Source organism: Manduca sexta, chromosome 20 (genome assembly GCF_014839805.1).
Source record: "Manduca sexta isolate Smith_Timp_Sample1 chromosome 20, JHU_Msex_v1.0, whole genome shotgun sequence".
Classification (NCBI taxonomy): domain Eukaryota; kingdom Metazoa; phylum Arthropoda; class Insecta; order Lepidoptera; family Sphingidae; genus Manduca; species Manduca sexta.
This window is the reverse complement of record NC_051134.1, coordinates 15,208,686-15,234,937: the sequence shown is the minus strand read 5'-3', so window position 1 is coordinate 15,234,937 and position 26,252 is coordinate 15,208,686. Positions and strand designations below refer to the sequence as shown.

At 31.2% G+C, this 26,252-nt stretch overlaps 3 protein-coding genes across 5 annotated transcripts; 1 reads left to right on the top strand and 2 right to left on the bottom strand.

Annotated features, from left to right (window-relative positions):
• The first annotated feature begins 265 nt into the window (after window positions 1–265).
• On the top strand, window positions 266–20,118 carry LOC115449232 (molybdenum cofactor sulfurase). The gene is given in 9 exon segments (XM_030176979.2): window positions 266–321; window positions 12,832–12,916; window positions 14,015–14,110; window positions 15,390–16,200; window positions 16,291–16,585; window positions 16,754–17,393; window positions 17,475–17,560; window positions 17,563–17,910; window positions 18,172–20,118. Coding segments are annotated over 8 exon segments (2,568 nt in total). The 5' UTR covers window positions 266–321; window positions 12,832–12,843; the 3' UTR covers window positions 18,391–20,118.
• LOC115449233 (lipase 3) lies at window positions 5,661–8,362 on the bottom strand. The gene is given in 3 exon segments (XM_030176982.2): window positions 5,661–7,282; window positions 7,284–7,525; window positions 7,527–8,362. Coding segments are annotated over 3 exon segments (1,197 nt in total). The 5' UTR covers window positions 8,100–8,362; the 3' UTR covers window positions 5,661–6,900.
• On the bottom strand, window positions 20,010–26,034 carry LOC115449234 (migration and invasion enhancer 1). 3 transcript variants are annotated; one of them, XM_030176983.2, is made up of 4 exons: window positions 25,996–26,034; window positions 21,361–21,513; window positions 20,985–21,082; window positions 20,010–20,262 (listed from the first exon to the last, which is right to left on the bottom strand). In XM_030176983.2, exons 2-4 carry the CDS (start codon window positions 21,414–21,416, stop codon window positions 20,099–20,101), a joined length of 318 nt encoding a protein of 105 aa, XP_030032843.1. In that variant the 5' UTR covers window positions 21,417–21,513; window positions 25,996–26,034; the 3' UTR covers window positions 20,010–20,098. The 3 variants fall into 3 exon arrangements, 2 of the variants coding, with proteins under 2 accessions (XP_030032843.1, XP_037296610.1); XM_037440713.1 differs by lacking the exons at window positions 21,361–21,513; window positions 25,996–26,034 and adding an exon at window positions 22,367–22,453; XR_005112666.1 differs by lacking the exon at window positions 25,996–26,034 and having other exon boundaries at window positions 20,148–20,262; window positions 20,970–21,082.
• Window positions 26,035–26,252: the final 218 nt, after the last annotated feature.

Below are 26,252 nucleotides of genomic sequence, written 5' to 3'. Positions count from 1 at the left end.
ACCGCAGTCCCCAACGTAACTGAACTGCAGATAATATGTCTGAAACTGGACGGTAAAATTAATTACACTTTACCACAAAACCACAAAAAAAAAATATCCAGCATCCGTAATTCTTTTTTACCGACCCAAACTTTTTCCTCAGCACTATCGAATAAAAACAAAATATATTTGTATATTTTTCTCACGTCCACGTTTGTCTACCAATCCTCCGCGTTTTAGTATAAATACAAGTGTCTTTATACTTGATGGGAAATGTTTACTGTTGTGCCGTGATTTGTGTATTATCGTGTGGAAAAGCGTCGGCCCCACATTTTCTTATAGGTTAGTATACCTATTTACGTTTTTAATTTATTTTATTCTTTTATTATTATCAGTAGATAATTCTATAGATTTTGTAATCACAGTTAGATTTAATAGGGCACAACTCTCAACAGGACAAAAAAATCTAAAACTTTAAAAGAAAATTTTAATTTAAATAACCATAATAATTACTTTACTTACATTTTATCATAAAATTTATTAAACTCGGATAGTATACAGGGATAATTTTTGATGAGATAAAATAACAAACCTTAAACTTTGAAGCTACAATTTAAAAAATCTTGGACAGACTGTCCATCCTTTTTGAAGATAATATTGTGATCTGCACGTTTTGAGAAAATATAGCCAGGAAAAAGTGTCTATTTAAGCAAAAACTTCCAAGCCATTGTGTTTAAAATGACCAATGATTGATCATGAGAGATTTGAATAAGTTTTAGGGCAGAAATTGCTAAAAACTTATATAAAAATGAGACTCCTAACAAAACATAGCGTTTTATTCTAAGATTTATAATTATTAATCTACAAAAACTAATGAAAACTTATACAGGAATTGAAAAAGTATACAGACACAATTATTATTAAGTGCTAGGTGTTGCTCGCGATAGCGCCAGTATGAAAAGCCTTTCCCATAACAAAAGTCTCTAGCTCACTGTAGCGACCTTTAGCGCCTACTATAGGACGATAGTGGACGATAGTAACTATGAAAATAAGAAAAGCGCAGGTATAATATTATTACAAGCTTTTATTTAACATGCAATGTTTGCATGTATTTGTGTATATTCGGGTACAATCTTGCAACTGAAATTTAAAGCAGTTATGCATAGCCGATTGAGAGGAAAGTTTGCATATCTACACGTTTAGTTTGGATGACAATGCACGGTTAGCTAAGTGACGTTATTCTAAATCTAATATGGCGGACAGCCCAAGAACCAACGGCGGGCCAGTATTTATTATGTATTGTTGAAATGAAAATATCGAATATGTAATAACACGCCTTAAAAAAGCCTGTTTAGTATTTACGTACAAATTACAGGTGTAGTAAAATCAAAATTAACTTCCTTTTAAAAATCGTTTTTTCCATTGTCTCCAAGGTTAGCTTTCTTTTATGAGATTATAGTATAATTTTATTGCTTACAGTTGCATTTTATACTTAATAACTTTTAAAAAATTACGCGTGTATCTTTCATTGTTTTTTAATTTTATTTAATTGAATATAATGTACTGTTAACTTACGACTGATAAGTGTCACGTCAGTCCAAAAAAGGATTTTGTACTTACTATGATATGTATATGATAAATATGAATAGTTGTTCCATTTTATAAATCAATTATTAAGAGATAAATACTGATATACTAAGAAATTAAATTCAAGTGTTGAACCACCAGTGCAAATTTTATTTGTGATATCGTGAACGTGAAATGTATGAACAGTTGATATAAGATAGTCTATTAATTTTTAAAAGATATATCCTACGCCAATCACATATAAAAGAGATGAACAAATTGACGCTTCAAATTTTTAAATCTCCCCATTATATCAGTTTAGAGTCAACACTTTTAGTGAAAGCAAAATTTGAGGGTAGCGAAGCCGGAGGTACTTTAAATATGTCAGTATCGTAATATGTACATTATTTAATTATTTAATAAGGTGTCTTTAATAAATTTTATAAAACATCTGGAACCAGTGACCCATTACCTAATGGTAAATAAACACATGGATCTCTACATATTATATCTAAGATAGGCTCTTAATAGCAATTATGAATACTTAGCTCAACCATTACGTTGCGCCTCAATTATTGCAGGATCAGGGTAAACTTGCAAATGAACGTGTATTTATATTGTTCTCATTGACAATGATAAATTTCTTGCGGAAAATCAATACGCTCTTTATTTTAACATCACATGGACTTGTCCTTATTGCCTTGAATCATAAATAATTTAGCATTCATATAAAATTTATTTCTGAATAAACTTAAATATATTTTTAATATTGTTTTACTATATTTACAATACTGGAATTAATATTTAAATTTTCTCAACAAATTATGTCTTTACAATAGATAGACCTATGCAGGTTTTTTTATTACGAACCTATTGATAGAGGTATTCATTTTAAAATGGTCAGATCTTATTCAGCACTGAAATTTTCAATTGATAAATGGTATTATAAGATAATAGATTTATTATATTGGTGATAATGATGCGTTCGGGGATTAAGAGCCTGTTGACCGCGCCAGACCTGATGGCAGTGTTCATTACCTGGACAAAGCAGAGTGTTTTTCACGTTAAATTGAGTGTAGAGAGGCAATTTGAACAGGGCGCCTGTTGGCGACACCGGCTCGGTCAGAGCGAGTTTTTTAATTTTTGGCCCACCGTTCGGCGGCGCCCAGTCCACACACCTACAATACACGTATTGTGTTTGTTTTACTTTTAGTTCGAGGGTTACATCGAGTTGTTGCAAATGAAGTGCATATTAAACAGTGTGAAGCTCTTGCTTACATACCATGCGCATGCGACTCTGCACAGTGTAGTAGGGTCTTAGTACACATGCAAAGATATGTGACTTACTATCAGATAGGCAGTGTAATGAAAGTCTTATACCTCAAGTTTAATATGACACGTCAGATGCAGGCCACTAACGAAATAAAAACATCATACCTATCAACATGAAAAAAACAACTCGGAAATGTTAAAATGACCACTCCATAACCATCAGTCAAAAAATGCCGACATAGACCACATTAAAAAAAAATTATCGACCTGTTGGTTGTGTATCCAACAATTTCTTGCGAAAATTAATGAACAAAAAATGCACCATATTTAGGATGTATTAAAATCATCCCTTGAATGACACAACGAATAAGAACCATTATTCAGAAGTTTCTTAATTAATTTTCATTCGCGCCACAAAACCCAGTAGCAATATTTGTAAAATTTTTATTTGAATAAATCACAGCACAATACCGATCAACACTCAACACGTGAAAATATTTTCCTGATATTATCCAAACCGCACATTTTCCTGGAAAATAAGCGACTTCTACTTTATTTTTTGTTAGTGAAATAAGCAACATATTTTTATATTGGCTAACAAACATCAACATTTACATTACAATTTCTAATTTGTAATACGAACAAAGACTTGTATTTTGGATACATAAAAAACTTTGAAAATGACTAATTTACAAAAATAACTCCCAAAATTAGTATAAATACCGTTAAATAAAAATAGTTTTTATTATTCCCAGAGTTAGTTTCTTATAATTATTTTTCATTACTTGCTATAAATATTTATAACCCGACTATGTTAAGTAGGTACCTATTTTGTTATTTGAAACCTATAAGTGGCAGTACTTACAGAACTACTGACTTCTCGGGAAATAACAAAATTACAAACCCACGCTAGTAATATTTATAAACAGTCAGATTCGTGTTTCTTCCCGCCAAAATAGGGTATAAACAAAACGACAATTCAAAAGATTATTTTAATAACATAAGTAAATAAAACATTGCAATAATAACCTAATAACTATACCATATTCAGAGGGTAAAAATTCAATATTAAGAAATATTGCTCTATTCATAGGGACTTTGTTTAGGCATATCAATTATGCAATAACAATAAAGATAATTGAATAAATTATAGTTAGGTAATTATCAATATTAACTTTTTACTTTTTTAAATATGGTATATTACAACTTGTAACACGTAGTACATTAGGTCTAGCGCACGCACGGTTCACAATGATTATACTAATATAAAAATCATGATCGTCACGTTATCGAATACGTATACCAAAAAATATTGGTTTTCAATCAGAGATTATACGGGTTGCGGGTTGTGTGCGGGAATATACAAACATTTACGAATAATTTCTTTAAAAAAAACTATTTTAGGTCTTATTGAAAAATGAAGAATACCAAAATATTACTTATTGTATTGTATATCTAATAATGTAAGTAACAAATAAAAATTTGTGTACTCTAGGAAGCGATACACGTAATCAACAATTTCAGTGTCATTTTTGTTATAAAATTAACGTAACAATATCCACTTATAAGAAAAAATAACAACCAAAGTAAAAATAATAATGTAATACCGCAGAAACATGATATTGATTTTTTTGTATACATTATGTATCATAAAAATATTCCTCTTCATTTTTAAAGCTCTTTTTTACATTTTTATACATATCTTTTATAAAAAAAACAGTGTAGATAAAAATATTATAAAAATTAATCACCCATGACGAATCTCAAGACCTAATCCACCGGAGGTTAGGGATTCATAGTCTCCTGAGAATATTCCTATCTTCTCACAATGCGCGCTGTATACAGCGATACTGCCTTCTGCATCTGGCCTCTAACCCAACGGCCAATTGAGAGCTTCTGAAAATGTTGTTCGAAGACTCTTTGTTTTCAGCCCATACACAGAAATGACAATCGGGACAACAATTGTAGAGTCCACATCCATGGTTAAGATACCTAACGTATTAAATTTAACATGTATTAATATCTTATCCGTCTAAATTGCTTTTAAATTATCATATTATTATATTTGACCATTTTTTATATTTATACATTAAAATGGGTATACTCCACTAACTTTAAAAGATTTCAATTTCGGATATTGTATTTACCACCCAAGACTATTCCAAGTAAAAAAAATCTTTAATATCCGTTTTGCAAATAGATTCTAATTCTAGACCTAGAAATTAATTTATTATTTTCAAATAAATAAATAGGATAAAATTTATAATAACAATTTGTCACATTCATGTTAAAACTATGTGGTTTAATTTGTTTGTCTGGAGCCTCCCCTGACATTAACGGCATTGCACGTTCGCGGTTCCGGCAGCAAATTGAAGAATTCCGTTTTTTTTAAGTGTATAAAAGTGATACATTTTTTTAAATCCAAGCAAAACAAAGAATGTCGAACTTACCCGGAAAACGTTTATTGAAGTTATACTTCTTATTGGCGCGTTAGGGAAAAATGATGAGAGTAAATTTTTACGAGCCGCGCACACACCGTCACGAAAATCGACACCATGAAATGAGCTAGTCATTAGTTAAATTATTGTTTAATATATAATAAGTGAACAAATAAATTAATAATAAATACAAATAATAAGTAATAAAGTCCGGAAAAGTTAAATTAAATTACGATATTTAACTAAAATGTATTTAACTAGATAATGCGTTATAATAAAACTTTATTTCAATGTATTAAATACCTCTCTTTTCTATTATTAGTGCCGTTTTCCTACAAACATAGGATAACACGAAGGATAAAATTTATAGATTTTTTTTTTATCTTGTTACGCCAAAGAAGTATAATTTCTTACGTCGTACCTACATAACATAAGTACACACACGTATTTTTATTGTGTTTTAAAGCCGCTTCGGACCTTTTATTTAAATTTAAACAGCTTACTTTGAATCCTTGATGAAAGATATACAAATACGCAACGTCTGTGTTTGCGTAAACAGTCTATTTATAGAATTTTTGCTCATTTGTCGGTCTTAACCGACATGCTAGAGAAATACTTATGTCTACTTAACAGTTTTTTCAAAATGGTTTTGTTTAATTAACCCATAATTTCTACGTTTTTTTGACAGTTTTATTTAATAGTCAACTGAATATTTTATGACAAAAAGCAATTGCTTATTCTTGTTCTGAGAGCAATAGCAATGTCAAAAATATTATAGAAACGTCCAAAATTCATCATAAAAAATTATGAAGTATGTCGGTTTTCGGCGTATTGATATTAAAAGAAACAGAAACTGAATAATTTTGCATAAGTAATAATTATTTGCCAAATTATGCTATAAGTATAAAAAATTATCACAGAGAAATATTTCATATTATTGTAGTTTTACACTTAATGACCCGCTCAATATAGGCTGCATGCATAGTCGATCGAAGCCAAATTAAACCGTTCGGCTGAAAGCATAGCCTCGGGCCTGCTCTCCTCATGAAATATTTACGCCCTGACTTAGATGGACAGTTTAGCTGCATTATCGCGGACGAGATTCAGCTAATTTTCATAACTAAAACTAGGATACAAGATGCTAATATAAATTGACTACGAGTTGCTTAATACCTTAATAAATAATGAGGTACCTACTTACTGATTTTAAATGAAATAAAAAGGACCAAAAAAGTAAGCCCGGAGTTTTTTTCTACCTATCTTCTTCGGGTAGTCATCACTTAAGTAACAACTGAAGGGTTGGTAGGTTAGCAAGGCTAGGGTCCATATCGTTGTCATCAGTATGGATCAGAACGCATTACTTAAGTTTTTATTTCCCCTTACATGCCAGTTCGAGCTGACTTCTTTGATTTACCTTTTTTTATTATTTTACCACTAATTTAATGTCTTATTATATTATCTAGTATAAAGTATATTTTTTTAAAGGTAATTTATAACTTGTTTTGACTTTTGACGTATCATAAGTGCAACTATGTTTGCCTGCGCATTAAATAAAGTACCTTTTTTAATGATATCTTAAACGCATACTTTTTAATAATAACAGCAATCTGAAAACAAATTCCTTAATACTTAGCAAACTATAGCACTAAGAATTATTTAAAAACCGAATAATTGGATCGTTGACTAAAGTTTTTACCCGCGTCCCATAAACGAACTCCAAATGTGTAAAATTTAACGATTTGTTAAAAACACTGTAACCTACGACATTAGGCAGTTCCTTCAATATTTCATACGCATTATCAACTCTACTAAACCAATCTGCGCCGCTAACAAATAAATAAACAGGCGTCTTGACTAATTCCAAATTATATTTCGGAGGTTGTGGAGAATCATACATAAATAAGTTCATTTTAGTCCCATAATCGAATCTAAGAAATTTTTTGGTAACGTAACTTTGAAAATAATGTATGAAAGTTTTCGTCGAAACTCCGGATGGCATATGACTTGCTAGAACATGCAGCTTAGGAGTTATCTACACCAAAATTAAATAGGTATTCTAATTCACAGAAAAATCTCTCTGGGACACCATCACGGCATACTTTCGCATGATATAAATTAACTAAACTATTATCAGCAAAGACATCATAAACACCTATACTATCAAAAAACTTTGAAACAAAATCCAAATTCTGAGTAAATATCTCGATTAATGGATGCTGTGCTCCTTTTATTGTCGTTATCGGCGCTAATAAAATTGCATTCTTAATTTTTTACATTATATTCCGGTCTCAAACTGCAAAAAACAAAATATACTGTAGTTCCTTGAGAAAATCCAACATAAGACAACTGTGTGCGAAATGTCGCCGCGAGTATGAAATCGATAACAGCGGGTAAATCTTGAGATCCCATCTCTTCATAGCTAAAGTTCCAATATTGTTTATTAGAAATGTTTTGAACATGCCCTTTGCTATATTTATTTCCTCTGGCATTGTATATCCAAACATCATAATTTTGATCGAACAATTGGTAAGCCAACGATTCGCTGGGGCCCAACACTAGCCATGAATCAGAACTGTCTCCAATACCGTGCACAAGTAACACCGGCGGTCCAAGTCCTGGTATGCGGATCAAATTCAATTTGTATCCATCTTCCGTTACCACTGTGTAATTTTTCGAAGGGTATCCATATTTCGATATTAATTGTAGTGAATCCAAATAAATTTCCGAATTAGTATCACTAACATCTTGTACAAAGGCATTGTTTATACCGCGTACGTCACAAACACTATTAAAACACAACAACATAATAACACCGGAAATTAAATTAGCATGTCCAGTATACATAGCTGATATACGTCTTACTATCACAAAAAACAGATGCAATGTGTACGATTACTGACCGGTTATATCATGAATGTGATTTTCGACACAATGTCAGTCAATGCCAAACTACGGGAACATAGCGCTCAGGATCAACTACTAGTTGCCACTGACTAGAGCCACTGACCTTACATGATAATGAACCGGTGATAACTCTGTTCCTAAGCCTCAATGATATTTAAAAGCTATATAATATATTACACTAGCTCTGTAATTAATTTCCATAAGTACAAGGTTTTATTAGACCAGATAAACGAGTTTCAGCATAAATAATAGATACTTAAGTAATTTGTTTTTTTTTTCGATTAAATTACGAAACATGTTTTATATACGCCTAATCTCGCCTAATACATAATCACACATAAGATTAACATTAATGAATTTATCTACTGCGTGTCTTGCCTGCCACGTAGGTATTATTATTTAGATGACGTCTTAAATGACACCTTCTTACTTCCATGTACATATAACTACATTATAGCATTGACGACGTCAAATTTAAATATGTAATAATTGGAGGATATTTGTTAAAAATACACTACAAACAATTTCCTTAAAGAAACGAACACTAAGGTCGCGACTGCGATTTTGTTGCTTTAAATTGCGATATTTTGGAACGTTCAAGGTTTATTTTCAATACGAAGTGCGATAGCCGAGTGTAGCACTAGAGTACTAGTAACCTTCAAAATATCGTCATAAACTAAGAATACAGCGTTTTCTTTGAAGGTAACGCAAATGACCTTTTGAGTAAATGATTTTAAAGTCTGGTAATACTTACATCACTTAGATAATAGGTAATTCTAACCCGTTCATAGTTTTTACTTGAAATCCGTTCGTATTAGATACCCTTGTTACTTAGATATCGATAACTGTGGTTTCGGCGTAACAAAGACGATAACAATTAAACATCTGAGATTTGTTATTGTTTATCAACCATGGATGTTTTAAAATGATAATATAACTTTTAAATATTCTTATAGAGTTGTAACTACAGAATATAGAATAGTATCTACTAATATAAAAACTACTAAAACTTCCTTTTATCTCGGCTACCTACTGGGTTATTTTTATATCCAACTACAGTGAACCAAGGAAAGGCGGTAATGGTTTTTTAAGCATGTGGTTATTTTTAACGCTAAGATTTTTTTTTATTTTAATGTTTATAAAAATAATTATCGTAATTATATATTAAATGAATACTCATTCTCATAAATGAGAGGATCATATCTCATTTATCGAAAAGGGTACTTCGTATATTTTTCTTAGCATTATTCTTACCTTGTGTAGGTACGTATATCAAATAGCAATATTAAAGATAGACATAAAAAATAAAATAAAAAAAAAGAAACTGACTTTGAAATTAAACTAATTTTCGGATTCTATCGCGGTGCTAGTATTTTTTTTTTTTTTTTTTTTGACTATACGTAACTCTCACTTCCAATAATAAATTATGACAATGTTTCTAAATACAACTGATAAATAAAACATAAAATATTTATGTAACTATACTCCACACATGTTTATTATTCACGAACATTACACGTTGTTGTAAAAACATTGACCAATTATTTCGTAATATTTGTAAACTTTAGGGTTCAAGTCATGAATGAGATAACCAAACATTTACTTCATACCACACGCCGCGGCACCCAGATTGCTTGTAACTATTGTTTGTACGAGCCCTTGATGCAAAACAGAGAAACAATAGCGGTTTATCGGCCGAGGCTATAACAAGAGGTGACCGCTTTGATTGAACTCATTCTTTATCCGCGGAAAATGAGATCAACAAGGGGTCGAAGTTAAAACGTACTTGTATTATATTTTATCTGATTGCGTCAAGTCGTAAACTTGACTGCACGAGATTATTCAAGTGTCATCATCGATTTGTGTTCCGGAACACCGTGCACCGTGAGTAGCATAATTTATTATTTAAGTATTTAGCTACGACAGGATATGCTCATTATGTGTGGGTAATACCTTTTCTATTCCGGCGTTTAAAAGTGACTTACTCTGGTCCTAATCATACCTTGATTAGGTTTGGACTTTGGTGTTTAAAAATTGTTATTAAATACCTGCCCAAAATCATGTGTTAAAAGAAGTTTTAATTAATAAGTACTTAAGTACACAATATTTGTAGATTCTGTTTCCTAAGTACTCCTCGTAACACCTGACTTATAGGTACCTTCATAAGACCTATACGAATTTAGTACTTCTGTAACAACAATCACAAAATACTTACCCGGATAGAAATAACTATTCATAATTTTGAATAGCAAAAATATCTATACCTATAACGTAGGTACGATCAGCAACAAAAGTCGATGAACAGATACTAATTTACAAAACACCTGAACATTGAAACGGACCATAAATCACTTACCAAAGAAGAGTACAGATTAAGGTTATCATTTCAATATGGATACCCAAGGAAAGGATTGGCTGAAAAAAATCAATATATACTATTATATAAATCTGAAGAGTTTGTTTGTTTGAATGCGCTAAACTCAGGAACTACTGAACCGATTTTGAAAATATTTCACTAATAGGAAGCTACATTACTCTTAAGCGCTATACGCTACTTTCTATCCCGGGTAAATATAAAGCAAGACTTTAGTCCTTGAAAAACTTTTTCACCCAGGCGGAGTAGCGAGCCAAAGCTAGTATGTTATAAAATAACAATTTAATTGATATTCTGGACTGTTAGAAAAAAAGCTTTTATATAAAACAAAGAATTTGGTAATTTCAGCCATATTTGTATTTATCACAGATCATAAAAAATTGCTAGTAATGTTTAGCAGTGAATGATTTGACGGCGTTCAGCTACTTTTGTAGTTCAATTATGTCAAGTTGTTTTGTATTTAAATTAATCAGTAACTTATGGTAAATGATAATGATTAGGAAATATTGGAAACAAATTATGTTCAACGAATTCTGTTGCTGACTGTACATAAATACCAATAAGACATATTTCTTACATGAAGACGAGAAACCCACAACAAAAGTGTGTAAAGCAGTAAAGCGAGTGCCCTCGTGGACGTCAATTCACTTAAGGAGAGTCGATCATGCCGCCGCTTGCTACTAAAAGCTACTAAAAGCCCTCCATAAAAGCAATAATTAAATTGGTGTAACGCAATTTAGTAAGGCGATGCTGTGGAGGTAGATTCGTACCTTCAGTCGACACGGTCGACCCATATCACCTGTGATTCCTCCGCCCTTTATTTGAGTAGATTTTAGGAGATTTCAACAAAAACAAACTTTAAGCGCATTTTTTTGCGTAGCCAGCAGGTATATTAAGTATATTGTCTACTAAATAATAATATAACTTCCCCGGTGGCGTAGTTGTTTTCCGAGCCCGATACTACACCGCTCTGAGCCCTGGGGTCGCATTCCGGCTCAGACAAGGTGATTAAATTTTTCTGCTCAATATGGACAAAAGTCGAGAATTTGTGGCCGATATGGACATCGGTTCACCCCCTATCTCATGAGACGGAACACACAGGCAAAAAGTGGGTTTCCTGGATGCACCTCTTCCAACCTGTTCTCGAATACGTGCACGGTGCATCCACTTCCGTTGTTCAATATTTGCATTATCTAACGCATAAATAATTTTGAATAATGATACGTTACTTTGTTTTATAAATAACGCAATTTTGATGATTTTGTATTAGTTACGCCGCGTCGTGAGTAATTTTCAATATGGAATCAATAGGTTCGCCAACTCTTTTCTTTGCCGCACCATCAGGCTTTGGAAAAGTTTGCCAGCATGCGTATTCCCTCCTTCCTATTATCCTGAATTTTTCGCCGTAGCGTGAAGAAGTAGGCCCGCATGATTGAGTTGAATGGCATGAAATAACCGTCTGCTGCCATTAAATACTCTATCTGGACGGCATCGCGCTTACTATCAGGTGCAGGGCAAACACTATGTTCTAATTTATAAACTACTCATATTATGTATCTACCTCACCGATATCTTTAGATAACGGAGAATCTCAACTCTATGTATAAAGGCACTTGGGTAGGCACATAATAGAATACAAAAGTACAAGGAAAATTTTGCCTAAATTCTGGGTGAAACTTATTCTCCGTACGGATCTAGGTTATGCCACATTTCTAATGGAGATTAAAACTTTAAAATTAAGTCATTATTAGTTTATAATTATATCAAGTATTCTGTGTTCTAAAATTATTATTAAGTTTGAATGCTAATAAATGCTAAAACGTTTGCTCTTCCAACAATTTTCTTCGTAACTGTCGCCCTCATAACTATAATCTACTCACTCTCTTTCCGTTATTATCTCTTCACCACCCTAACGTCACCTGGAAGAAAATATCTATGGCATTAAATTCACCTGTATTCTTCTGTTTATATACATTTAAACCGTCGTTTAAAAATAAAAATAAAAGAAAAAAATCTTAACGCGTGATTTGGACACTATCAGCTTTTACACTAACAAACGGTAAAACCTTTTTTTTGGCTAACTAACAAGTCGGCCATAGGCGATCGGCCACGAAAATTTGTACTACCCTTGATAAAAAGTAGCCTACAGCACTCAGGAGTAATGTAACTTCCTATCAAGAAAAAAAAAACAAAATCGTTTTAGTAGTTCCTAAAATAAGTGCGTCCAAACAAAGAAACTCTTCAGTTTAATATATTAGTGTATTATACTTTTAAAAAAAAGATTCCATATTGTTACAGAAACATTCCACGATGAGTGTGCTCAGCCATGTAATGAAATTCGAACAGATGACAAAAATCCCGTTGGATTACGAAAAATATAATGGTAAGTACTTATTAAATATTCTGTTGATTTCAATGACTGTCTTTATTTAATATAAATAATGCGATTTCATGTCATTCGTCAGTATATACTCACAAAAATACCTAAATCATATTATATTCCTAGTAACTACCCTTCAATAGCCTTTCAAATATGGGACCTATTAGGTAGGTACGCACTATCCACCCAAAACTTTCATGAGGTCCAAAATCCCTACAATTTTATTTATTATTAAGTACATGTAACGTATTTTTTGGAAGACGACCGACCGATCATTATGTTGTGTTTGTCTCTATAATATTATTATTGTTTTTCTCTTGACTGAAAATTGTGATTGTTAATGTACGCGAATGCACGCTGTATGCCGTTATTTAATTATGAATTAAGGTTATAGCTTAAGGTCCATTTTTCATACATTTTGTTTCACCTTTAATCTGGGTAACTAAACAAGTATTGACAAGTAAAGAATTTAAATTCACGTCTAGTTAGTGATTAGTTCTCGCAGTTGAAAGAAAAACGTAAAAATAATTAATATGCATGGATATTTCGGCCTTTAAAATTTCGTCGTATTAGGGTAAGTGTGGATAGTGATCCACACTTACCCTAAACAATGCTTCTCATTGTTCTGAGACGCTGTATTATAATTCTCTTTGATCCACATAACTATAGGCATGGCTTCGGCCTTTAAATTTTAATAAAACAGGGAACTTATTTCAGTAATATTCTTATATATTGGGTATACACATTGGGTATACACTTCACCATACAAAATAACATTGACAGTACAGGGCTTTTCTTGGGGTTTTTGCATTTGCATTTAGGGCTATTTGGGGATATTTTATCGTGACTTTAGGGCTATTTTTTTTAAGAGTTGGTAACCCTGTCAGAAACGTCAATCGCATAGACTGATAGGTAATAATATTCGTGTACATTATTTCGAAAATAATAATTATTTGTTATTAAACCGTTCTGGCTTAACACAAGGTTACATACACAAAAAGAAACCGTCAGTGATGATTTCGTCACTAAGGCAAGCGAACGTCCTATAAATATTGTTTTGCATGTAACTAAGTTTTTTTAATAACAATTATTTTTGTTTAGACCAACCCGCGGAGCCTTACGAGATGAATGTTTTGAGTCAAGTAATAAGCAACGAGCAGATGACGAAGATTACATCAGGATTTCGGAGATTAGGTGGTAAGTCTGTAATATTATGTTACTGGTGTTTTTTTGCATTCAATTATAATTTTACTCTTATCATAATACGAGTAGGTACTATCAGACTCGTTTTTAAGTGAACGTGGGCCATTTACCTGAACGCTTTAATTACACAACTTAAATTTCATTGAATTACCATCATTTAAGGTAGGGAATTAAAAACATTAATGATGAAGTCAATATTGAGTGAAATTAATCAGATTGAATTGGCCAAATTTATTTAAAGTTTTCAGTTTGCCACATAAGTTTTTGATAATTTGTATGATGTGCAATTATTTGTGTTAGATCTACAAGAGTGTGGAACACATCAATCTCTGTCCTTTTTATTGCTTTCATTCTAGACTTGTATCATGCCCTTAGGGCTTATGGCTATGTATGAATTGGTTCACATCTAATTTATTTACACTAAACTATGATTTCAGAAGTTGCATTGTTATCTATGTGTTCAGCACCCAGTTATTTATTCATACACAATTTATTTACCCAAACTGTGAGATACTAGTTGTATGCAGTCTATTAATTGTTCCATATATTAAGAATCAATATTTAGTAAGTAATTTTGTTCATGGCGTATTTTGCTAAAGTTCTGCCATTTGTTCAAATATACTCAGTTTATAATATATATAAAATTTATTTGTGCAGCTGAAATTTAAATGTTCCTATCCGTAATTTTTGTAGGTGTTATTAAGTGAAAGTTGAAATTATCAGTTAATAAAATATTACATAAAAAATTTCATTTCATAAAATACTTCATTTAAAATTTTTTAAATATAATAAAATATGAAGTGTAAATTTGGCGATAGCAGTTAGTAACTAAACCTAAAATCACTTTGATAAAAATACATTAAATAAACTATATACACTGCAGTTTCTATAATTGTATTAATTATGAAAATACTATAAATAAAGTGGAAAGCACTTGTCATTTTATTAATACCATGATAAGATTTTTTGTGTTAACTAACTCAGTGCACACAGCACTTAAAGATCTTGTCAGATGAATACCAGGTTGCAAGAAACTGTGAACCTGAAGTTCCTGAATTCAATTACCATGTAAGGCATCACCTTGTTTGGTTTTATAAAACAATATAAACAATACTGTTTGCCCCTGAGGCTTTTATTTCAAATAGGCCACTGGTTGTATATATGTATCAATTCCTTGCTGTGCAGATCATCATTAAGTTTGACAAGGACATGTACGAAAGAAAATTAACTTTTGTAAATAATAATATTCAATTGGTATACTTTTCTATTTCAGATAGATGTTACTTGGACAATGCCGGTGCAACATTATATCCAGCAAATTTACTTGATACCATCAATGATGATTTAGTCAACAATGTCTACATGAACCCTCACACAGATAAATACACTAAAGACTGCTTAGAGCAGATAAGGTGTTTGGTACTCAAGCATTTCAATACTAATCCCTCAACATACAGTGTAGTATTTACATCAGGCACAACACAATCTCTGAAGTTGGTTGCAGAATCATTTCAATTTTCTGGTGTTCAAGATAACTTAGCAAGCGGTTCTTTTGTATACTTAAGAGACAATCATACCTCAGTGCTTGGTTTAAGAGAAATCGCTACTGATAAAAATGCTGATATTATTCACATATCTCATGATGATTTTCTAGAATCGTTGGCTAGCACACAACAAACAGCATGGCGAGATAGCAATGATGCTAACACATTATTTGTGTATCCCGCACAAAGCAATTTCAATGGATACAAGTATCCAATAGATTGTATAGACAAGATAAAAAGTGGATGTCTCAATCATTATGTCAAGAAACATTTGTGCAAAATCAATTGTAATTGGTATATACTCCTTGATGCAGCATCATATGTCTCCACAAACAAATTAGATTTATCAGAGAATCAGCCTGACTTTGTCTGCATGTCTTTTTATAAAATATTTGGATTCCCAACAGGCCTCGGTGCTCTCTTGATTAAAAACAGCAGTGGGAATGTGTTGAGTCAAAAAAGATATTTTGGTGGCGGTACAGTTGATGCACTTTTAAGTGATGAAGATTATCATATAAAAAGAGAAATTCTACATGAAAGGTATAAAATATACATATTAACTTTTTATTTGCTACAATTATATTGCTTACATACTTATGTAATAACTAATTTGTTGTGTTACTTTACTAGGTTTGAAGATGGCACAGTATCATTCTTATCAATACTGGCTTTGAAACATTGTTTTGATAATTTAAACAAATTAATTCCTAAAGTTATTAATAATGACCTCATGGATACAATATCTCATCATTCATATTACTTAGCTAAGGACTTGTATCAACAGCTATTATTATTAAAACATAATAATGGTGCCAAAGCTGTTATGCTTTACATGGATTCAGAATTTAATGACATCAGTAAGCAAGGAAGTATAGTGACATTTAATTTAATGAGAGAAAATGGCACATACATAGGATATACAGAGGTTTGTATTTTTTTTTAAAACAAAGTAAACAGTTACATGCCTTTTATGTACTGTTAATTATAATTGTATTTTTCTGAAGAATTTATTGTTTTGTTTAGAAAAATAATTTTAATTTTTTTTTACTTAATCGAAGTGGGACTTAAACATTATGTTCCTTTTTAATTTTAGTTTCAACATATGGCAGATCTATTTAATCTAAGTGTTAGAACTGGATGCTTTTGCAACTCGGGATCTTGTCAAAGACACCTCATGATGACAAACAAAGATATGAAGGAAATGTACAAAGCAGGACACAGATGTGGTGATGAAGTAGACCTAATTCATGGAAAGCCTACTGGAGCTATTAGAGTCTCATTTGGATATTATAATACTTTTAATGATGTTGACAAATTGATAACTATGATTTGTAAATGTTTTGTTAAAACAACTGTTACAAAACCAAAGCGATATACAGATTACAATGTGAATGAAACAAAGAAAGTAATAAAGCCAGACAAGCCTAACAGCATTTTCCATAGGTTAATAAATGACACAGCTTATTTCAGAGATATCAAAAACATATTAAACATTCCTCATGCAGACTCAAAGATAGCATTAAAAGAAATATCAATATTTCCTATCAAATCATGTGGTGCGTTTAAAATTGATTCTGCATGGAAAATAGGTCCCAAAGGTTTTGAATTTGATCGAGATTGGATGATAATAAAAGATACTGGAGTGTGTTTGACACAGAAACAAAATTCGCGCATGTGTATGATAAGACCAACAATAGATCTGAAACGTAGATTAATGATTTTGAATTTCAAAGGTAAATTCGTAAATTGATATATTTTTATTTGATAAGATTGCAAATTACTTCCTAATCATATATTATTTATTTATCCTTCAGGAAAAGAACCAATTTCAGTGCCACTGGATATAACTACACAGGGGAAATTTAAGAACACATCAATGTGCCACAGTAAAGTTTGTGCGGGACATGGTTTAAAGGTTACGATTGTGGAGATGATGTAGCTGATTGGATATCTGAGGCGTTAGAGGTATCGTTTCTCCGGCTTATAAGACAAGCGGATGAAGATAGCAGAATACAGAAAAAAAAGAATAATGAAGATATTAAACTTCTTTCGTTAAGTAATCAAGCACAATTTCTTTTGATAAATAAAGCCACTGTGAGATGGTTAAGCAAACAGATACGGGACCCAATGTTTACAGATGATATAGATCAATTAACAGATCGCTTCAGAGGGAACCTTATAATTGATATGGATGAGGAACTAGTAGAAAGAGATTGGCAAAAAGTATTTATAGGAAAGCATGAATTTAAGGTAAAATTCATTAAATATATTGTAAATTAAGATTTTTCGTATTCACCTTTTAATGCTTCTATCATACTTCGTTCAATACGACAGGCACATTTGTTGTGTTTTTAAGCCTTAATATTTGGGATCGACCACACCAGCGTCGATTAAAGCACGGAAGTTGCGTCGCCAACGTGGCCAGTATTTTTCTTTGGTGCAGCTGTCAAAGTACATATCAATAAGACATTAACTAAAATACTAGTATTCAATTTTTTTGTATCTATTTAGGTTGAAGGCCAGTGCCCCAGGTGTCAAATGGTGTGTATAGACCAGCAAACGGGTGAAAAAACTGTGGAACCACTAAGGACAATATCAGAGCAATTTGGAGGAAAGTTACGTTTTGGAATATATTTAAGTTATGTTGGCACCATAGACGCGTCTAATGACAATGTTTTGGTAGTTTATGCACCGATCAAAGCTAAAGCAGATGATGATATAAGCAGATGAATGTATTCAAAGAGTTAAAATTGTTTATAACTTAAACATTTATGAAAAAATCATATGAATTGAAAATTAGTCGAAAATAACACGGTTTTACTCACGTTAAAAAGTATAGAAAATTGTTATTTGGCCATTTTTATCCAAATAGAAATTACACTGTCGTAAAAGAAATTTTAAGATAACATAATTTATTTTATTACTGTTTAGAGTATGTATGCCAAAATAAGTTTAGAAATAAGTACATCTTCGTAAACCATTGTTTTATCATCTTGCCAATATATTACTGATTAAAAAATGTGTATATGTAAAGAGAAGCCATAAATAAAATTTAACGAATTTAATTATGGCTGCCTGTAATAAGTGAGTAGAAGCAATGCTGGAGTTGTAGTAAAATACTAAATAATATTATTTATGTATTTATCACCAATTTAGATCTTGAAAAGTAATTTTTCATTATCTATAGGTACTAATTTCAGCTTTGTATTTTATTGTTTAGATAATGTTTTATATTGGATTTATGAAGTAGAATATTTTCTATATTGATGAGTCTCAGAGTACCCAATATTTACATTGGCAGCTTACTATGCCACCTGGTGGGCAAATTTCAAAGTGGTGGTGGAAAATCCATAGATGGATTCTCCAAAGATAAGATTTTTACGATCTGGTATATTATATGTTCCTAAGATTTAGGCTGTTGAAATCAGAAATTTGAATTTAAGATTTTTTTATTGTTGATAAAATTCTGAAGTATAATAATATAAGTAAATAGAATAATGTTTGGCTGTGATGATATAATATGTAACTGAAAAAAAGCGTCATGATCATTTGTAATTATTGCTATGCATTATTTTGCCCATACTGCCTACCCCTATCAGACTGCTTATTGGTAAAGACAATTAAATTTACTAGCGGCCTATCTCAATAACTTACTAAACATGTCAGTAATTGTTATGCTAACTATTGTGCTGTTTTAATATTAGAAACTCAGAATACCAGAGATCTAGTAAAGATACCATCCATAACTAGTGAATGTACCAGCTGTAGCATCTTTTTGTACTGAGTAATAGTAATGTTGTTTTAATTGTTCTAAAATACTTTTATGTTTTAAACTGTAGTTGTTTTTAATATTTTTACACTCGATTTTACATAAAGCAGCAGCGTAACATATATGTATAGATGATTCATAGCACTGATCTATGATAATCTATGTGAAAAACGAAATGCATCTCTGTATAAGTTAAACACACCAGTCATCATGTTCAAATCTCCATAAGATAAACTTCATGGATAAATGATTAAATATTTTATTTTATAATCACCAAAAATAATTATATGAACTGTTTATAATCTGTCAGTAAGATATTGAGACCGGCTATCAAACTATGGAAATAATATACTTATAAGAGATAAGTTGAACAGGCTTAATTTTTCTGTCATTGGCTCATGTCTCTGGCAGGGCTGAAGATGTATATAAGCACAAAAGCCTTAGTTACTTAGGGAAGGCAGAAGGTATAATTTATACCCTATAAGTGATGTTGAGGTAACTATTATCAGGCCACCCATTGAGGTGAGATATCCTTCCTAAACAAAAGGTAAACTATATTTATAATTTTAAACAAATGGGATATGGGTATAACTTTATTTACATATAAATCTACATATTAACTCCTATTGTTATTAGATATAACTAGAAAAACATTGTAATAATAATAAATTATGATATTGCACAGTTAATTGGTTGTTGTCCTTTAATTTCTTGTGGTTCCTGGCCATGTGATACTGCGTTCACTACCTCAGCTACTTCCTCATAATCTGGCAAAGCCATGGTTTGAAGTTTTGAATAAATTAGTTTCTCATTGACTAGCACTTCAAATGAACCTGAAAAAATTGTGTTTTACCTAATTACATTTTCTTCATAAAAAGGTGTGTTGAATGAAGAAGATATGGATAAAATATTAATAAATAAATATATTTCGTTGTAAACAACATAACACTTATTGATTTTTTATAGGAAAAACCTACTTGCACAGATCTTAATAGGTAAGCAATCTAAAAATATATATTTTGCGTGCATGATCAAGTTTTTGCAGGATAAAAATCCTGCTGCATAGCCTAAATCCTTCCCAGGGTCTCTATCTACATACCAAATGTCATCAAAACCAGTTCAATCTACCAGCTGTGAAAGCTTAAAGGAGCTTCTTCCACATTTACAAGTCTGGATAATATCAGTTTTGAATTAGATACTATCCCTGCTGGGTGCAGCTTTAGTCTCACTGAGGTTTAATTTTAAGACAATACACACCTAACTTCGAAGTCTGAGATTTTTGGCTTAAGTATTGAACCTGTACACCTTGGTATCAACAAACAATTTCAGTCCAGAATAGGCTGTCATGCACTTGTAACATGAATACTAATTACTCATTAAAATGATACAAAAATGTTGGCTATTACTACTTATTCGTTATTTTAATTAATTATGCAACATATGGATGATGCACCTGTGGTTTTATTTATATATTTTTCTTTTTTTAATATAGGTAAAAGCAAGAATAAGGTACCTTTAATTCAAATCATGTAATAGATACCTTAAATTAGATTACCTTGGCGTCCTCGTTTACAGAACACTACAGCGTCAGGAGTACTTTTTTTTATAGTTTGAGCAAGGGCCAAACAGTGTCCTCCATAATCACACATGCCACTGAAATAAAAGTTAAAAAGTGGTTTTAATGATTGGTAAAATTAATTAATAGTAAACATAACGTGGACAGACGACGGGATAAAAGTCGCAAGAATTCCCTGGTTGCAGATAGTTTCCAACAGCTTGGTTTAAAAACCTTTACGGGAAGTGTATCTTCATTAGTGGATAAACATCATTGGACATTATGTGATGGTGGTGATGATAATATTATATAAAGGAATAGGACTAAATCACTTTAAATATGTATTTACACCACTTGGTAGGAAGGTACTACCTACCAGTATTCAACATTAACCATTGGTTTATTGTGTGTTGTATTTTGCTCGGCAGACATTATTTAGAATAATATTTCACCAAGAAAAAAATATTGCGTTTTGGATAGCATCTAATTTATTTACATTTTGTATGACTAGTTTATCCGTGAGATACCCATAAAAGCAAAGAGAATACTGTTAAAAATAAATAGGTTTGTTTTTAATTCCCGAATTTTAAAAAAAGGAAATAGATTGTCATAAAAATAAAATAAAATGGTTGTACGATTTTCTGCAAAATAAATTTATAATTGCTTATTTGAAGTGTTTAACATTAAAATAAAACCCGAACATGGTAGCAGAGCGTGGTTGCGTATTTCGTGGTTGATGAATTTATTTAATAGTAAAAGTGGAATTCAGTACAACATAAAAAGTTTTCCGTGATTGTTACAATACAACGGAAAAATAAAATGGCTACCGCTATGGAAGAATTGAAAAATATTCAAAAATTATGTGATATTGAAAGTTATCAAATGTGGCGTTTTCAAATTAAAATAATATTCCAAGCAAAAGATTTAGTTGATGTTGTTGAGGGTACAGAGAAATTAAAAAAGGATGATTCTTTCAATAAAAAAGATGCTCAAGCAAAATACGTTATCATGCAGACCGTTGACAAGAAATTGCTTTCTCAATTGTATGAATGTGAAACTGCTCAGGAAATGTTTAAAGTTTTATGTGAATTATTTGATGGCAATGAAGTTCGGCACAGAAGCCGTTTAATGCAAGACTTCTTTAATTTTAAATTTGTCTCAAACTTAGATATGATGCAGAATTTTGCTAATTTAGAAAACTTGTTATATAGATTAAAACAACTGAAAATTGATTTAGATGAGAATATGATAGAGACCAAAATTCTCACATCACTTTCACCTGACTATGAAACATTTATGACTGCATGGGAATCGACATCAAAAGAAGAAAAGAACATAAAAAATTTGAAGCAGAGGTTATTAAAAGAATATGAGAAGCATACCAGTAAGGAACAACAAGAAGCTGTGGTATTTCAGGCATCACATATTAAAAAGAACAAACAATTATTTAAAGTTGGTAGTAGTAGTAACAGTAAAGTAAAATGTTTTAATTGTAACAAACCAGGTCATTTAAAAAAGGATTGTAAGCAGATGTGCTCAATTTGTAAGAAAAGTAATCATACCGAGAAAAACTGTTTTTTTAGGAACAAAGACACAAATTTAAAACCTGTAGCCTTTCTAGGATATAGTTGTAACATTGAGAAAAATATTTGTGAGTTTGTTGTAGACTCTGGTTGTACATCTCACATGGTGAGTGATAAAAGTTTGTTAGAAAACATTGAATGTAATGAAACCGAACTGTGTTTGGCAAAGAAAAATATAACGATGACAGCTTCGTGTAGTGGCAATGTTGTTGGTAAAAATTGTATACTTAAAAATGTTCTGTGTGTTCCTGACTTGTCTCAGAATTTGTTCTCTGTTTCAGCTGCTACTAAAGAGGGTGGTGAAGTTATCTTTACTGAAAATAGTATTGAAATTAAAAAAGGTAATTATGTAGCCTTAAAAGGAAAAAAGGATCAAACAGGTTTGTATAAAATAGATATTCTTAGAGACAATGGGATGTCATTGTTTACAAAGAAACAAGAAACATGTAATGAGTGGCATATAAAAATGGGACATTGCAGTAATGGTGCTTTAAAAAAGTTAGTGAAGATGGCTGATGGTATATCACTTGATGAAAAAGAAATAAATAATGTCATTGATAAATGTGAAGTATGTATCCAAGCAAAGCAGGTAAGAAAGCCATTCAGTACTAAAAGAGAGCGAGCAACAAGAAAGCTTGAAATTATACATAGTGATATATGTGGACCATTGGATTGTGACACATGGGATGGTATGAAGTACGTGTTGACAATACTTGATGATTTTAGCCATTTTACTAAAATATACCTACTAAAACATAAAAATGAAGTAAGCGAGCATTTGAAGCATTACATTAATGAAGTGGAAAGGGAAACTATTAATAAAGTTTCTATTTTACGATGTGATAATGGTGGTGAATACACAGGAAAAGAATTAAAATCATGGTGCTATAAAAAAGGTATTAAATTGGATTATACAGTACCATATAGTCCACAATTAAATGGGAAAGCTGAAAGGTTAAATCGAACCATAATGGAAAAAGCTAGATCACTCTTATTTGAGTCTGGAATGCAAAAAGAAATGTGGGGTGAAGCAGTTCGCACAGCAACATATTTAATAAATAGATTACCCACAGAAGAATCATTAGTAACTCCATATGAAGCATGGACTGATAAGCGACCTAATTTATCCAACATTCAGGTATTTGGTTCAAAAGCCTTCACCAAAGTTTTGAGATCTACTAAAAAATTAGATTCAAGAACAGAAGAGTATATCATGATTGGATATTACAAAACAGGATATAGGTTGTTTGATAAAATAAAAAGAAAAGTTATTTATGCTCGTGATGTGGTATTTAAAAATAATATGGCTGAAATAAATACATATAAAACTGATCAAGAACAAGATGTTAACATAAATATATATAAAGAAGATTGTCAAGAAGAAGAACATGATGAAGAAGAATTTCTCTCTCCAGATGAAACTGGTAGTTCCAGCGATAGATCTGTAAAAGAAGAAGTTGAAGAATGTGAATCTGATGTTATAGATATAAAAATAGAAGGATCGGAAACAAATACAATAACAAATGATAATGTATCTAAAAGAACAAAAAGGATAAGAAAGTTACCTGAAAAATATAAAGATTATGTTTTACTTACCTTCAAAGAAGCTATGTCATCACCTGAAAAAGATAAATGGAAAAAATCTGTTGAGGAGGAAATAAAATCACTAAAGAAAAATAATGTATGGAAATTAGTTAATAAAAATGAAGCTAAAGGACATAAAATACTTACCAATAAATGGGTGTTTCGAGTAAAAGAAGATGGAACATATAAAGCAAGATTGGTTGCTAGAGGTTTTGAGCAACGCAATATTGATTTTGATGAAATATTTAGCCCAGTGGCTTGTCAGTCAGCATTGAAAACTTTATTTGCATATGCAGTGGCTAAAAACTTCTGTATTATGACATTTGATGTCAAGACTGCTTTCTTAAATGGAGATCTTGAAAGTGAAGTTTATATGAAGATTCCAGAAGGTTGTGAAGGACATGAAGACGAAGTTTGTTGTTTAAAAATCACTGTATGGATTAAAACAGGCTCCACAGAGATGGAATAAGAAATTCATAGAAATAATGAATGAGATTGGTTTTGTTTCAACAAGAAACGAACCATGCGTGTTTAAAAATAAAGATGTATCAATAATATTGGCCATATATGTTGATGATGGATTAGTAATAGGGAAAGATAGAGAAAATATACTGAAGACACTAAAAGAATTAAATACAAATGTTGAAATAAAAATATATGAAGAACCAAAAATGTTTCTAGGTTTAGAAATAAAAAAGAAACATGAAGGATTGTACTTAACACAGTTTTCATATACGGAACAAATATTAAGAAAATATAACATGGAAAATTGCAAATCTTCAGTTATACCCAGTCAAATGGATATATATTTAAGAAAAGAAGAAGAGGATAATGTGAAGTTTCCGTATCGAGAAGCAGTGGGAAGTCTTTTATATTTATCAACAAGAACACGTCCTGATATAGCTTACTCTGTTGCTTTAGTTAGCCGATACATGGAAAACCCACTAAGTCAGATGTGACTGCTGTAAAGAAAATATTCCGGTATCTTTCAAATACTATAAAAGAGGGTTTGTTCTACAGTGCTAATTCTGACGTAACTGAATTGAAGATATATTGTGACTCTGATTATGCGGGTGATTTAGAGACACGCAGAAGTACTACAGGCTATGTGTTAATGTTAGCTGAAGGACCAGTAGCCTGGTGCTCTAGGAGACAGCCAATTGTTGCACTGTCTTCAACAGAAGCAGAATTTATATCTGCTGCTGAAACTTGTAAAGAGGCAATGTTTCTAAAATCTTTGTTATATGATTTAAAAATTAATATTCAACTTGTATTTAATATAGACAATCAAAGTGCCATACAACTTATTAAAACTGGTGTATTTAATAAGCGTTCAAAACATATTGATGTACGTTTTCATTACATTCATGAGTTATATATGAATAATGATATTTGTATTAAGTATTGTCCTAGCGATTCTCAAACTGCTGACATACTTACCAAACCCTTAAATAAAATAAAATTTATAAAACATAAAATGTCATTAGTTAAAAAAAATTAAAATTGTCTACCTGTATTAAAACTATTTTTTAAAGTTTTGTAATTGTCGTTAAATGTGTTGTTAATACAATAGCATTAACAAGTTTGATTTGTATCAATAAGAAGTAGGGTATGTTTTGTTTGTGTTTTGTGATTTAAAAGATGTAAAGTTTCGGAAATTAGGAGAGGGTGTTAAAAATAAATAGGTTTGTTTTTAATTCCCGAATTTTAAAAAAAGGAAATAGATTGTCATAAAAATAAAATAAAATGGTTGTACGATTTTCTGCAAAATAAATTTATAATTGCTTATTTGAAGTGTTTAACATTAAAATAAAACCCGAACAAATACAAATACTACGTAAGACATAAAAGTTCCAATTCCAATTTGTTGTGATTGGATCCCATAAAAGTTAAAAGTTACCTAACACAAAATTAATTATGAAAGCATAAAAACAATGTTACCAAATGCCAATTTAAAATATATATTCTGTTAATTTACAGAGTAAGTAATATACTACAAAAGAAGAGGCGGTACTCAGTACATTGATTTTAATTTCACGCACACATATACATAAACTCAGTTTAGGTAAAATTTTATACCAACGTTACTCATAAAAAAGAC

Coding starts and splice junctions, on each gene's coding strand:
- LOC115449234 (XM_030176983.2), bottom strand. CDS start 21,416: ATGTCTGCCGAGCAAAATACAACACACAATAAACCAATGGTTAATGTT. Junction 21,083..21,360: donor ATGGTTAATGTTGAATACTG/GTAGGTAGTACC, acceptor CTTTTATTTCAG/TGGCATGTGTGATTATGGAG. Junction 20,263..20,984: donor CTGTAAACGAGGACGCCAAG/GTAATCTAATTT, acceptor CAATTTTTTCAG/GTTCATTTGAAGTGCTAGTC.